Here is a 16,224-nt window from a genome sequence, read left to right on the forward strand (position 1 = left end):
CTTGCTGTGCTGATTCCTTCCCTTTTCAGTCCTCAACGGCCCCCAAACTCGACCATTCTTTTAGGGTTTGGTGGTTCTTTATTTCTCCATTGCTGTATTACAGATTACACTCCATCTCTGAGAACTGGAGAAGAGTAGACGGGCTTGCACTTAGAAACAAGTATTTAATATACATGCTAGATGCCTTCAGAGATCACTTACATACACACAGCTAGGTGGTTAACAAGAAATGGGGTGACAGAGAGCTGTCCAGACCTAAAGGCAGCCAAATACACAACAAGAAGTTTGGATTTTTAGCCCAATTACAATATAGATCTGGATTTCAACCAAAACTGTAAAAATGACATGAGAGCAACTTTTACACTAGAAAACCCCTGTGGGAATCTGGTGGTGGGACAGATCCGGTAGCACCCAGAGGAAGCTGGCTTATAACTCTCAAGAGTTCAAGGTAGAGGGAAATGGAAGACTGGGGGGCCCTTCCCAAAAGGCAGCAAGGGTGGTGTTGGTCCCAAGGCAGGTGGAGGGAACTAGAGGCGAAGCTGGGGAAGGGGCCCAGTTTATACTCCTGAAGCCCAGAGTGTCAGAGTCCTTTTTCAGGCCTGGATCCAATGGAAGATGGATCCAGAATTTGCAATCTGGACTGAACCATGCACAGAGCTCATGGACATTCAGACCTGCAGTACTGGTTCAAGTACTGGAAATAACTAGCCAGCCTAAGATTTTTATTGTTTTTTAAAAGACATAACTTTGCTTATGGACAGATCCTATTCCGAGATGACTAACCTTTCCTAAGTAAAAGCACTGCTACTGTGTAAAATACACTTCTTATAATATTGCTCATTTGCAACATGAATGCTCATAGGCTAGGTCAACAGCTGTATAAGCAATCACATTTTCAGATAACTAAACTTCCCTTCCACCCAAAGATGATGAGAGTCTCCATGATCTTTGCATTAAACCATATACTAATTCTACAGCCCTCTTCAGCAAAAACTTAGCAAAACGGGTAAGCACATTCAAGTCATACATGTTCTGTGCCCTGAAGTAATACAGCTAGTACAGCTTACTGTGGGTTAGATGGTGGGCTGCTTAAGTGCAGCTGTGCTGTGTGTGGGGAATGTACAAGGAGTCTCTGCATTCTCACACCAGGGTCAGCTACAGTTCTAGTCCATGCATTCCCATGAATATAAGAACTGTTTCCTACCAGTGCCCCCATATCAGCCATCCCGAAGAGGTCGGGGGGAGAAGGAGAAGGAAGCTGGAGCATGGCTCTGCTCCTACTGAATTGACCAGTGGTGCTGGGCTGGCATGGAATGGAGAGCATGCTACACCCCCTTAAAGGATGTTGCAAGTAGACATATTCACCCGGCCCAGCTGGGAGCTCAGGGAAGAATTGTGCTGCTGAAGTGTTGCCATTCTGCATTGCCCCAATATGAGCTGGTGTCTAATTTAGCCCTATATAAATAGCCTGGATTCACTGAAAAAATCTTATCTAGTGCAATGCCATTGTTTATAGGTTTGTAATGTTATAGAATGATTAAGCTACGCTGTCTATTGAGTCATTAATGTATTCTGCACAATGTCCCAGTAATCAACCATTTTATTTTTGGCAGCTATATACATGCACCTGCTTTCAAAAAAGAAGATGCCATTGTTAAGACACCAGTGGCTGTTTTATGTAAATAGCCATTAAACTGGGGAGTTCTTTGGATGTCCTGGTGTAGTGCATCATATGCTGGGAATTTGAGGAATGCAGAGAAGTTGTTAAGAAACCTCTTTGGCATTCTAGCTTGGATGTTGCAATTTGGAAAGTCTGGCTGAAGTCCTAAAATCTAAGCAATGGCAAGCCATGTTCTCTCTCCATTTTCTAGGATTATATGCCATATAGAACGTTCAGAGTGTATTGTTTCTTAAAAGATTTATCTGTAACAATAATGTTCTCCAAAACGTGCTTTGAAAGTGAAGACAGACATTAACTCAAGGATCAGGCCAAATTCACCTCTCTCTTTTTTTTCCCCCTATGCTCTACTCAATTTGGGCCTGAAACATGAAGAAAAACAATCCCTGTGATGCCTCGTATAGTGCTATGCAATGTGGATGCTCGATGGACAGCATTTTTGTTACATCAAGTCCTTCAGGGGTTGGTTCTCAACCTGTGGGATGGAGAGTGAATAGGGAATGAGAAGGAAAAATAAAGATAAAGAACAAAAGTATAAAAACTGGGGAAAACCATATAGAAAATACACAGAAAGGGGGGAGAAAAAAGAGAGAGAGAGAAGACAAGGGGGAAAGATAAGAAAGAGGGAGGCAGACAAAGAGAACAAGAGTGACTGGGACATGGTGACCATGCCAGGGCATTGCATAAGGGAATATTTGAAGGGAAGGTGGCCCAGGTTCATATCCATCATAAACAGAGGGCTGTAAACCAAAAAGGTTGAGAGAGCCAGTGCCTCGTCTGCATATCCTAGTACAACAAGCCTTGCGCAGAAGGCAGGAATATTCATGGGGACAATACATGGCATCAGCAGCCCCAGTAGTCACTTATCTTTATTTGTTGAGGTTCACACGTAGTGCCCATCAGCAAACATCTGGGCACATGTGCAATGCAACTACTTAGTGCATATGATGTCTTCCTCTGTGGTAGGTCTGTCAGTATGAATAGCGGCCATAGGTAGAAATTCATGCAAGCGGATGAGAATTGATGGATGAGTAAAGATATAAGAAACCTACTGATCCCAGGCCAGACACACTTCTTTCCTTTCTCTACATATCTCTGGCCATCTGCACTGCTAACACCCTTACCATATTCTCCCCCACCCCACAATCAATGGCTGCACACCTGTGACCTCTTCCCCTCCAACACATCCCCACTGGGATTCACAGAGCATGCAGAGCAAATTTACTACTGACTTGGTCAGTAACTTGCAGTGTAACTGGCACTGCTCTGGGAGGGGAATGTGACGCATACAGTGGGTGTTTCTGAACTTCTCTGACGCAGGCTACCAGCCAATAGCCTGTTTTCTCACATGCTGAAAGCCGTATGAATTTGCCCTGGTACCAGCAATTGATGGATCAGCAGTGCAGAATCAAGGACAGTCAGGGAAAGCCATGATCTGCACCAATGGAGTGTGTCCTAATGAAAAGCAGGGGTAAGTACCATTGGTGCAAATTGTAACTTTCCTTATCTTCAGGTAGGTTCTGTACTGATGCAGCTACATCTGCAGCTGCCATCAATTACTGGAATCAGGGCTGATTCCCAGTACAGGCAAGGTCTCAGATTCATATTTGGTATGGAAGGTCTGGGGGGTCTGCACAGTTGTACACTCTCATATAGTAATATTCCCCTTCTGCATGGTCTTCCTAGGCCCTATGTATCTTCAACTGTCCCTGTCTGTTACCCTCTGTTCTGCAAAATTAACAGGTGCATGTATTTTACTGATGCACCTTTTCCCATACATAGCAGTTGAATGGATAGTGAGAAATAAATTTAAATTAGGCTGCTCGTTAAAGTAATTATCTAACATGGAACATTACTTACACTGGAAATGTAAACTGGCACTTCTGTCATATGACAATGGGATTAGGATATTCACACTATGCAGACAAACTGGAGACAATGGGAGTAGTGGTACTGAATAATTCACTGTGTTTCTGCATCAATTTTAGTGTATAATGAAACCATTACCACAAAACTCCGGCGATCTCCAAATGATGCAGACCCCATTTGTTCTGCAAACGTGAGCGTAGGAAGCTATAACCTCACAGATTTCATCCTCATGGCAGCTGTTTTCTTCACATGCAGAATAGAACATGTCTGGAGAGATTATTCCATGGCATTGTGCAAACTGAGGTGAGCGCAGAACGTTGCACTTGGTAGTAGCATGTTCGGTGCATCTGTCATCTCTCTTGATTTCACAGATTTTGCCTGGTTCTTTCACAGTCCATTCTTGAATAAACGTGTTGCTGTCAGATGTGACAGAGCCATTACTTAACATGAAGTCATTGCCATTGTTTTGGTCGCAAACCCCTAGGTGAGTGAGAAAAAAGAAGATTTAAAAACCATCAGCAGTCAAACACTTTTGAGCAAACAGAGACAAGGCAAACAGAGCTCCTAGGGGCTCAAAAGTTGAGCTGCAAGGGGAGGAAGAATGGGTTTTGCTCTTTACTGCTTCTTTATAATCTATATAGGCCTAAAAAAATCTCAGGGTGTTTTTTACTTGTTTATTAGGTTAGAAATCCCAGTTTTGTTATTTGGTATTCTATGGATGCCTGGAGAACCAGTGAGATTATGGCAACACAAGAGAGTGAAAGCTGAGCCATCAAAGGTATATCTACAGTGCACGCTAAGCTCAGGTCTGGGGGACCCAGGCTTGTGGACTCAGTGTTTCCAAACTTGAGCATCCACATTGTATTTTAAACCTGGATTTACAATTGCTGGACCTAGGTCACACAGTCAGGCTAATGCATCCCTACAGCACTACATGGACCCTCTGACTTAGGTCTGTGGCTTGACCTGTGACCACACCACAAAATGACAGGGCTTGGACCCAAGTCACAGCAGGACTCAGGTTCTGACCCCTTTCTCCCCGACCCTCCAGCAGCGTCCTAGGACCCGGGACCTGAGTGCTTGGTGACCCAAGTCAGCCTGATTTGTGTGTGGCTGTGGCACAAACCTGAATCAAAGCCCAGATTTAGTGTACACACCTGAGAGAGGAAGGGATTTTTAGTCTGACTGTTTAAAACTCTATGTGTTTTGCTGGTTTTCGTTAACACCTATTTAACTCAAAACACTGAAAAAAGTACTTGTGAAAAAAAAGAGTTCTGGAATAAAGATTCAAGACACTGCAAACCTCTTCAACTAAGGGGAGAGAATTACAGTTTGTAACATATAGCTGAGATCTCTACCAGGCCCTCTACTGAAAACAAGGAAGATCAGACTTGACATCCCTAAGGTAAAAAGCAAATAGAAAAAACCCAAACACACACATACACCCTCACAACCTATACCTTTCATGTCTTCTTTATACATCATAAAAAAATGTGGGACAAGATCCCCCTTTGCAGGTAGCATTTAAAGGTCCTGTGCTGGGAAAAGAACTGGTCTGAACAAGATAACTGTCAGAAAAGATATAACTGGGACAAAGCCAAAAATCAAGCCATATGCTGCCAAGTGTCAGCAATAACATCAGTGGCTACCAGATCCTGTGTTTGTATTGGTACAAATTGCTAATGCATTTATGTTTGGGTTAAAAGTTACAATTCTGTTAACTATTTCGCCTTCTCAAGGAGAAGCTGGTGTTATTGTTCCAACAATCCATTTGCTTCTGCCTTCAAACCAATCCTCCCAAGGAGGACATTGCTGAATTATTATTACATATTGTTATTTTTATTATTGTTATTATATATTGTTAATTTAAATGTGGCAGGTCCTTTCCAAACACCGATGAATATACAATTCCTAAATTTGATTAATGACTTATAGTTGCCCTTGTTGCATCCCAGAGAACTGTTTGTACTTGCAGGTGTTTAATTTCACCCTTTTCAGTTTGCATTTCTTTATTTTCCAGCACATTTTTAGGACTTTTTTGAAAATTTCAAGAATGTCACAGTTAATTTTTAAAGGCAGAGGTGATGCCCCAATAACATATTACAAACCGAACAAAAGTCCTGCCCCTTAGCTCAGAACCATTTATTTACCAAGTTAGATGGCTTTTTCCAACATTTTTTGAGTTACTGGTGAGAAAAAAAGCCATCTTAAAGCCCTGAAAAAGTAGGATTCTTTTCAGTCTTCCATAACTCAAAAAGAGATGGTGGGATTTTCTTTAAACTTCCCAAAGAATTTCACCCCCAGGCTAAGATTAAGAATGAAAAATTTCAAGCCCAAAGGAATTTTTTCCAGAAACATACAAGCATTTGTAATAGGAGCAAATAAGCCAGGGGTATAACGTAAGAATACCATTGTCATAAACTATCCTGGTACAAGGTGTTTTTTAAGCCCCACCTAGCACTTTTCCCCCCTATATTTAACAATAGAATTCCATATGTAGGCCCAATCCTGCAAGCTATTCCACCTAGATTTCTATGGCTATGTTATGTCTACACAGCCAAAAACCCACCACAGCAAGTCTCAGAGCTTGGGTCAAGTATCTTGGGCCCAGGGTTAAAAATAGCAGTCTAGATGTTCAAGTTCAGGCTGGAATCTGGGCTCTGAAACCTGGCAAGGGTGGTGTGTCTCAGAGCCTGAGCTCCTGCTTGACTGGGAATGATTACACTGCCCTTTGTAGCCCTGCAACTCGAGCTCTGTGAGTTAATCCAGGCCCTGAGACTAACAGCCATAGAGGGTTTTTTGCTATGTAGAGATACCCAGAGAGATCTAGGTGTAATAGCTTGTAGGATCAGGCCTATGTATGGAACCTATGCCTATACCTAGAAGCAGCAGTTCTCAAACTGTAGGTCAGGACCCCAAACTGGGTCACAACCCCATTTTAATGGGGTCGCCAGGGCTGGCATTACACTTGCTGGGGCCTAGGACCAAAGGTGAAGCCTGAGCTTCACCACCTGGGGCCGAAGCCCAAGCCCTAGCACCACCGCCTGGGGCCAAAGCCCAAGGGCTTCAGCCCTGTGCGGCGGGATTTGGGCTTCAGCTCCGGCTCCCCTGCCAGGGCTCAGGCTTCATCTTTGGCCTCCCCACCCAGGGCAGCAGGGCTCAGGCAGGCTCAGCCTTCAGTCCTTCATGTCGTAATTTTTGTTGTCAGAAGGGGGTCATGTTGCAATGAAGTTTGAGAATCCCTGATCTATACCTATGTCTACACGGAACCCTGCTGGTTTTTCTGAAGTTCTATATGGGCACATGGATTATCTCACACAGAGATGCTTGCGGAGTGGAGGCCCACACATACTTCTTGATTCTCTCCAGTTACAAGAAACCTCAATAATAATTACAGCCTCAAACGAGGCAGCTGAAAGAGGTAATTTTCAAACTTACCACAAAGGCCATATGTTTGTGAAGAAAAGCTCCTTGGGTTAAGATGAAGGGTAAATTCATTGTTTCTTGGAGTGAATGTCAAAATATGTCCAAGCTGGGAGAACCTGATCTCATGCATTATTGCTCCATAGATGGTGACTTCAAAGTAATCATCAGTATAGGGAACAGTAGTAATTTCTCCATTAACAGCAACCTGTTTCAAGAAGGTGAGAATACTCCGTCATTTCTACCAACCAACCAAAATAAATTAAAGTTTATAGAGTCTAGATATTCCTAAATACATTTTAACTTCATAAGGGACTGAAGATCAAACGGGGTTGATTAAAGCCAAGAGAATAAAAATAATATAGAGACCAGTTAAAGCTGCAAGCAGAGTCTCTGCTCTGAGTGTAGAAATGCATGAAATGGATTGTGTGCTCCTTTTTTGTGAGTCAACACTTTCCCATTTGCAGCATCACATATGTATTTACTGGCTAATGGTCCAATCCTGTAAGGTGTTCAATGCCTTCTGCTGGATGTTGAGCACCTCAAATTCCAGTGAGAGTTGAGGCCATATAGCACCTTAGAGGGTCAGATCCAAATATCGTAATTTCATCATAATTAGCCTTGGATTTGGAACAAATAATTCTCCTCTATTTACTGAAGAAGTTCTGTATGGCCACAAAAATCATCCCATCCATTGACAAGAAACTATGGGCAACAATGAAAGAACCTGATGGCAATATAGGACTACAAAACATATATGGCATTGCAGACGTTGTTTTAGTTGTGGTATGAGGTAACCTATGTAATTGTATCTGACTTGGAGCAGACACTGAATCTTTTTATAGTCTACTGTTCATATATTATGTTGTTATGCAAGGGTGTGAATAGATCTAGTTAGCTCTGTCTTGTATGTTAGTCAATACTTGTATGTCTGAGTTCCCTAAATTGTATTAAAGCTTTGAACAGTAACATCCACAACTATTAAATTAACATCTGTTTGTCTATAAAGTGAACGTTAGACACATTGCGGCAGATTATCTGCTAGGGCTGAGATCCACTCAATGCAGCTGTTGCGTGAGAGGTCAGAAAGCCAGTTATGGCTCCCTGATTCTCTCTGGTTGCAGCCCTTGCACAGGTTAGAGCAGCTCCAGGGCTCCAGTTTCCATCTTCTTTGCATTGCCAGAGTAGTGCAAAGAAGCAAATTTGGCACATCATATGGGCAGGGACTTTATTCTGGATCAAAAATTATAAAGATTTTAGCAGCATAAGAAATAAAACACTGTAAATAGAAAAAAAAACGGCACTGCAATATAAATACTGAAAAAGGAGAGCACAACTCTGTTCTCATAATCTGGAATATTGTCATTTGACCAGAGAATCATAAAGCTATTTCATTGCTCATGGCTTACTGTCATGTCACTAGAGAGCTGTATTGATTTGCCATGGTGCTTCACTTCTATGGCATTCATACAGTTTAGTTTTGGTGTTGAACTGCATGCTCCATTGTGGAGAATCACTTCAATATCATGCTCTTTCTCTTGTAACAAGGTGTAGGAGCAATTGCCAGTCAGTTTAAAATCCAGCCCATCAAAGGTGACAATATGTCGGGTTGAGCTGCCCATGCACATGCCTGCAAAGGTGAGAACAGAAAAAAGATCATTATCTCTGTCAAGCTGGCAGTCCAGGTGCCAGCTCTCGGCAAGGCTGCAGACATTAGCTGGAGACCAAACCAGTTCACTTATTTGTTAGTGTTGCTAAGTATAGATATTAGTCTTATAAAAATGTATTTAATGTTTACACTGTATAAAATGTTAGTGAGTTAGTGAGTTATTTGTAACGTCTGTATTCCATGCTATAAGGAAATATGTACATTTTGCTTTATAACTTTGAAAATGTTTGCTCTAAACTTGTGAACTCTGATGGGAAGAGTGTTCCCCTTTCCCCCGCTGCCCATACTGAAGATCAGAATCAGATGGGCCATCCAGGAACACTGCAATACAAAGGCCCTATTGCACCTTCAATATGTTACATGCAAGAAAGCTCTCCAATGGTCTTGAAGGCAGAATGAAGGAAATAAAAAGAAAGACAGGAAAACTGTCCATCTCTTTGCTGTTTGAATTCTCATAGGGACAGAGACACTAAACTGAAAACAGAGACCCCCAGCGCCTACCCCGAGTCCACTCTGAAAGACATTTTGAATTCACAGATCACTACAACTCCGATGAAGTGAGCTGTAGCTCATGAAAGCTTATGCTCAAATAAATTTGTTAGTCTCTAAGGTGCCACAAGTACTCCTTTTCTTTTTGAGGATTAAGATTGTAACTCATTTGTATGTATATGTTTGCTCACTTTAAGCTTTAAATAACTCTCTTTTTTCTCTTTCCTAGTTAACAAACATTTTGATAGTTTATCACAGGATTGGCTACCGACATGTCTTTGTCATTGTCAATATCTCTTCTGATTCATTTTGAGCCTGACTCAGAATACACTGAAGAACCCATTAAAGATAGGAAGTAAATCTTGAAAAGGTAAAGTTAAATATTTCATGAAATCCTAGAGGGGAAGGAAAACCTATCAGCTTCTTGTGATGAAATGAAGTTTTTCTAATTGTCTCTGTCAGGAATAACCATTATTACAAAATAGTCAGATAGTGGCAGATCCTGTGTATACAAATTGTTTTCTACTGAGTTTGATGTATTAACATATTTCAATTGAAGATGAGCAACAAAGGAGAAAATAGTTAGTTTGTGTCTATTTCTCCCTTTATGATGTATAAGGAATGCATGAAAAGGATATTTTTGTTGTTATTTTGTTTTAAACTTGTTTTTTCCTGGATGACTGGAGAACTAGTAGGATTATGAGTTGACAAGTACCAAGGAAATGAAACCTGAGCAATTAGACAGGGGTTTTGGTCAAACTTAAAAACCCTTCATTTGTTTTTGTTAACCACTATTTCACTCCAACATTAGGTAAACAGTTGGGAGGGAAACTCTCTTTGTTAATTATACAACTTCCTGGCCCTACAATTAAAGGCTGAGAAAACTCCCATTCCAGGTCCTTTGTCCTCCAATGAGACCTCCAGGACCATTCTTACCCATACACAAAGTACGCAGCTGAGTAGGGCACCAGGAAATTTGGGGCACCACATTTCCTAGTGCCCTGCACAGCTGCGTGCTGCTCCAGCCCCTGCTCTGCCTCTTCCCCATGGCCCCCGCCCCTGCTCCGGCCCAGCCCCACCTCTTCCTGCCTCTGCTCTGCCCCAGCCCCGCCCCCACTCCACCCCTTCCCCAAAGCCCCCGCCCATGCTCCACCCCCACTCCCCTGAGGACTGCTGCAGGGGTTGGGCCTGCACTCACCACGTGGTAAGTAAAGCGACCCAGACCCCCTGCTCTGTTCCGCCGGCTCCCAGCCGCGCCGCCAGCAAGTGCTGGGGGGCGGTTCCCCCTGCCCCACAAGGCTGGGAGCCAGGGGAGCAGAGCAGAGCGGGCTGGGGCCAGGGGGCGCTTTCCCCCCTGCCCTGCAGCCCCCCTCCTGCCACATAGGGCACTAAAATGGCTAGGGAGGGCCCTGGAGACCTCCAGCAAGAAATTGCAAAGACCAAACTTGATATTTCTAATATTTTAAGGTTAAAAAGGGGCAGAAAAATATATTTTAAAATATCTCTCAGGTCTTTTTTATAATTCCTAACACAGCAAAAAAGACACAAACCCATTTTATTTTCCTGTTCTGGAAACCTTTCTATATTGTCCTGTCAGATTATGAACTACCAAAACTATACATAGCCATTGGAACACTTTTGGAAATGTAGCACCTTCATATTGTTAAATATACTTTCTTTTATGTTATTCCTATACAAGAGTTGTAGAGAGATTACCACTAAAATCTTTACAAGCGTAATAAATACAAAATTTTGTAAGAAAATGTGTCTGCATATACTATCATTTTTTTTGGCTGCTGGTTTATAAATATCATAAACAATTTAATGTTTGTCTGTACTCTCAGCAAACCTCTAATCTCAGTTTTAAGCAAACAAAGTTTCAAAAGCACTACTAAATTAAACCACAGGCAAATGCAGTAGACTGCAGCCTGGTCTAAACTACAAAGTTTTGCTGGTGTATCTATGACAGCAAGCAGTGTGGTGAAAAGATCAGCAATCCTCCCGCCACCAGCCAACATAGCTGCATTGGCAAACCTTACCACCACCACCTATGTAGACACAGCTATGCTGACAAAAGCATGCTTCTATTGCCTTAGCTAATGTAGTCATATATCAGAAGAACTCCTCTGGCAGCTAAAGCTGAGTCTCTGCTAGTGGGCTCAGCCAGAATAGTTATACCCGCTAAGGCACTTAGCTCCAAGTACTTCACTCATTTAGGATTTGGGGCTGCTTGCATTCATGTCAATGGGAGTTTTGCCATCGACTTCGGCAAGTGCAGGATCAGGCCCTCATTGGCCAATTGACTTGTATATAACTAACACAGACTTGCACTGGTTTAGCTGAGCCAAAAACACATATAACTTGTGGGTTTTGGTAAACGTGAAAAGTTAGCAGTCTTACAAATTCATATCATCCTGGGAAATGAAGTGCATTTCTGGGCTATCATGGCGTGTTAAATTTATACAGAGCTAAACAAACATTATCTCATTCTGAAGGGCAATAACCTTAAGACAACTATAGGCTTTTCTGTGCCAAGTGACTAATGGTACAAGTGGAAATTTTAAATTTAATCCTTTAACAGATCCTTTAGGGAGACATATTTGGAATGCCAAACTAATGGGTTTGTATTGCTGTTCACTTATTCGTGAAATAGGAAATATCACACTATTGAAATAAAAATTACATGAGTAATTGTTTCTTCTTTTGAACACAAATAAAATGATTCAGCTAAAATCTATGCAAGAATTTTACATTTAGGGAATATTTACATTAGAAAGGAAATCTTGGATTTAAAATGGCTAGATAATTTAATGTGCTTTGAAGGAAACATTAAAAATGTAAGTTCTTGGTGTTAAAGTTTTCCATGTCGGACAATAAAAAGCTCTGAGTCCAGCTAGAAATCCTGAACATTTCAAATAGCACATTAGTCACTTCAGGAACTTTGTCTTTGAATATGGCACTTCCTCTGAGGACATTTTTTATCCCAGGATGGAGATTATACATTACAGCTGGGGAGTCATGGGATTTTACTATTAAAAAATGATTGGGGATAAAATTTTCAAAGGCACTTAAGTGACTTAGGTACAGAGTCCAAAAGGGATTTAGGCACTTTATAGCTGAAAGTCAATGGGGCTTAGGCTCCAAAGTGCCTAAGTCCCTTTTGAAAATGGGATTCAAACACTCCAGAATAACTTAGGCATTTTTTAAAAGGTTACCCGTTGGCTCAAATCTCTGGAGCTACTGTGAATTTTGTCTAAAAAGGCATGGAACACTGTGCTTTATAAATGCAGCCTAATGTATGCATTTGCCATTCATATTTTGTACAGCAGTTAGAAAGCATGAAAGTGCCTAACCTTGGCTCTAGGCACTTGTAATCAAAATAAGCATACCAATCAGTTACTTTTCTTGTGCAGAGCTCAAGTATACTGGCTGCAATAGCTTTTATGGCCACTGCATCTTCCCTACTGTGGATTGGTGAGGTTTGGTCTGTGAATCCATGTTGTTGTGGATCCAGAGTTCTTACTCCTGACCCATCCCTACCGTGCCTAGACTCCTCTCCTCTGCAGACTGCTGTGGAACTGTGCTCCATGCTGTGTAGGGGTAGAAAGACCATGTGCACGGTCTCATCACATAACCCCCTCCCCCGTGCAGCAAGGCCGTACCAGTTCCACTGCATTCCATGCCTTTTCCATGGCCTTTAAATTGGGCGGGAGGGTTTGGCTCTTTGCTTGATCAAAGGGCCATCATTTTTTCCTATCTTCCTTCCACAGGAAAACAATTCCCCTCCCACACACACATCTAAGAGGTACAGTGCCATTCTAGCAAAACTCATCGTAGGGCAAGCCCTGCATTAACTACTATAATCACATGGAAAGCCGTGAAGTCAAAAAGCAGAAGAGCATCTTCTCCCCCTACTGTGTGTGGGTGGAGGGGAGGGTCATTTCCCAGAGGCTCTCTTTTCAGCAACCAGCAACTCCAGCACCACTGCTGGGTCCCTCATCTCTGCATGTTTGAGTGGGAGTACTCTCACTATGTCTGAGCCAAGGCACAGCTCACACAATATCAATTGTTCCTGTTCACACACTCAAAATCAAGAGCAAACGCTATGTATTAGGGTTTTTTTCTACATCTGCCTGGGCTCAGAACCCAACCCAGAAGGTTGAGGTTAGCCAGAGAATAGACTAAATGTCCTAGAGTTTGTTCAGATTCAGTTTATTTTTCCAGACTCCCTCCTCCCCAGTTCAGAAAGGTCTGGAAATTGAAACCAGTCTGGGCCTCTCCCTGGTAAAACGTTATAATTTTTTTCAGCAGACAGTCCCACGCTATGGCCCCAATCCTGCAAACGTGCCCGTTCTTAGCTTTAAGCAGGCAAGCAGTCGCTCTGCTCATGCCTGTAACTGTTTGCAGGATTAGCGCCTGTATTTCAGTTTGACCCCATCTATTTCTGTGGTGGCATGGAGTCACAGGATGATTGGCCCTAAGGGGAGATGGGGCCAGCCATGCCATAAATAATTGGCTGCTTCCTATCCTCTTTCGAGGGTATCTCTGAGAATTTTTCTGGCTCCTGTATAAATCACTGGGGCCCCCAGCTGGTTCCTTTGAAGTATCCAGCCTTCTGCAAACCCTGGCTCAGGGCCTTCCACAGGAGCCTATTCACTGCTTATGATTGCACACCCCAGGCTGATCTCTCTCAACCTTTTTATAATGTCTGGGTGTCTATTAATCTATCATTTTAGTCTTGTCCCCACAAGCTGAGAAGATGCTAATTAATTACGACATGGGTGTGGCTGACTCCCATCTCCCATTAAAGCGGCTAGTCACCCTTTGACACGTGGCCCACTCTGAATGGTCTCCTTCAAGGATATGCTATTCACAGCCACACACACTATCATTATATATAACAACTGATATGTGTGTGTGCGTGTGTATATATGGTACATATAAATTTTATGGTACATAAAAATTTCTGCCAAACAGGTTCAGCCATTTACAAGAATGAGGCTAGGGAAAAATATATTTTGCCTGGATCTGGTGACCTATTCTTTAAAAAGCTCTAGCGCCCCTATACCTTGGATCAGGGACTTAAATTTGTCAGAGGACGGCCATTGTTTCAGGAACGAGCCTTCTGCCATCCCTGGGAAAATCTGCCCAAATTTGGCCAAGTTATAAGCCTTTGAAAAATCAATTTGTACATGCTCAGTAGAAACAACTTAGTTTTTAGCAACTAAATTCCCAATATTCCATCCATACTGGGTATGCTCCAGATAGGGACTGAGCAGGACTTTCCCTGAAATTGTAGCTCTTGGCTGCTGCAGGAAGTGCCAAGTCCAGGCCCCTGAACTGAGAGCAGGGCAACTGTCTCTCCTGTGCTTTAAACGACCCCCCTGCTGGGCCGAGGCAATGTGGAGGAGGAAGCTGGTTGATTCACATTCAGAAATGGTAAGAGTCAGCCCTGAGTGGAGGGGGTAGGGGAAGTAGATTAGGATAAGGAACCTAATGGGAAGAGACTGGGAGTGGAAGCCGGAAGTGGTCCTGGGAGAAGAAGGAAACTGGGACTGGGAGTTTGGAGGGAAGAGGGAAACTGGCTAGCAATGAGACCGGGACTGTCAACAAATAAGAGGGCAGGAGGAGGAAAGATAGATTTGATAAAGAGATGGGTTTGCAAGGGGAGAACTGGGACTAGCTGGACAAAGAGACTGGAACAAAGATCCCAGGGAGAGAGACTGGGACTGGGGAACATTGGTAGGGGCAGGAGATGACTAGAAACCAGGGTTGGGGAGAGAGAGAGAGAGAGAAACAGATTAGATGAGGAGCAGGAAGGTTCTGCAGAAAAAATAATATGTGATCACATAATTAAAGACTGCATCATAATACATACACACAATAGGGCTGAATCAAGGTTGCCCAGGCATCCGCAATCCTGGTATTTCCTAGCTTTAGAGTGCTTGATTTTGCAACCTTAATTAATATTATTTTAATATGTTTTTTGTGATTATATGTGTGTATGTGTGTGTTTGATGTATATATGTACACAATTATATGTTTACCATATTTGTAATGTACAAGATGCATTTGGGGCCCAGTACTCTGTTTATAATTCAGGCTATGTTTTAGTCACAGGTATTTTTAGTAAAAGTAATGAACAGGTCACGGGCAGTAAACAAAAATTCATGGCCCATCACCTGTCCATGACTTGTACTGTACCTCTGACTAAATCTTGGGAGCACCAAAGGTGCTCGTGGGGGGGCTGCGGGTGCTGGTGGCCTGGGGGGCGTCGTGGGTGCTGAGGGGAGAGGGAGTTGGGTGGCATGCTCCCTACCTGGCTTCTCGGAAGCAGCGACATGTCCCTCCCTAAACTCCTATGTCCATGCCCTGCCAGCTCCACAGCTCCCATTGGCCGAGAACTGCTGCCAATGGGAGCTGCAAGGGCCATGCCTGCGGGCAGAGGCAGAGCTAGGAGCTGAGGGAGAGACATGTTGCTGCTTCCGGGGAGCCCCGCAAGGTAAGCACAGCCCAGAGCCCTCCCTCCCTCCCACATCCTAGCCCCCAGCCCCCCCCCCACACACACAAACTCCTCCTGCTGCTGTTGGGGTGGGGGAGGTGGCTCGAGACTGCCCCAGCAACAGCCAGTACAACTGGCTCAGGGGCTGCCTAACTTGCGGGGCCAGCCCCAGATCTAGCTGCACCGGCCGTTGCAGAAATCACAGAGGTGCCTGAAAGTCACCAAATCTGTGACTTCCGTGACCTCAATAACAAAACTCACAACCTTATTTATAGTCCATCTGAAAATATCTGTATGTTTGAAAGACATTTATGTCTTCTTATAAAAAAAGCTTAAATATTAAACATATTAATTATAATTTGAAATTATTTTAATATATATATTTTGTGTCAATGTATTTAGTACTAAAAATGAAAGAAAAAAATATTGACAATATGAGGAAAAATCAAAACTGTTTTAATCTATAGCTATATCTTTCAATATTTTGCATGTCGCCATGCAAAATCTCTATAGAGATGTGTGAGCTCCCACTTACTGACATTTGTGAGATGCTATCACAACTAAGGGCATGTCTACGCTGCTGTTGGAGGTGTT

At 42.9% G+C, this 16,224-nt stretch overlaps 1 protein-coding gene across 1 annotated transcript in view; it reads right to left on the reverse strand.

Annotated features, from left to right (window-relative positions):
* The window catches only part of VWF (von Willebrand factor), a 224,737-nt gene that overhangs the window by 63,079 nt on the left and 145,434 nt on the right, over positions 1-16,224 (reverse strand). The window contains 3 exon segments of the mRNA XM_043514792.1: positions 3,686-4,027; positions 6,986-7,178; positions 8,380-8,600. Of these exon segments, the coding sequence (XP_043370727.1) occupies positions 3,686-4,027; positions 6,986-7,178; positions 8,380-8,600 (756 nt within the window).

Source organism: Dermochelys coriacea, chromosome 1, assembly GCF_009764565.3.
Source record: "Dermochelys coriacea isolate rDerCor1 chromosome 1, rDerCor1.pri.v4, whole genome shotgun sequence".
In the NCBI taxonomy this organism is placed as follows: domain Eukaryota; kingdom Metazoa; phylum Chordata; order Testudines; family Dermochelyidae; genus Dermochelys; species Dermochelys coriacea.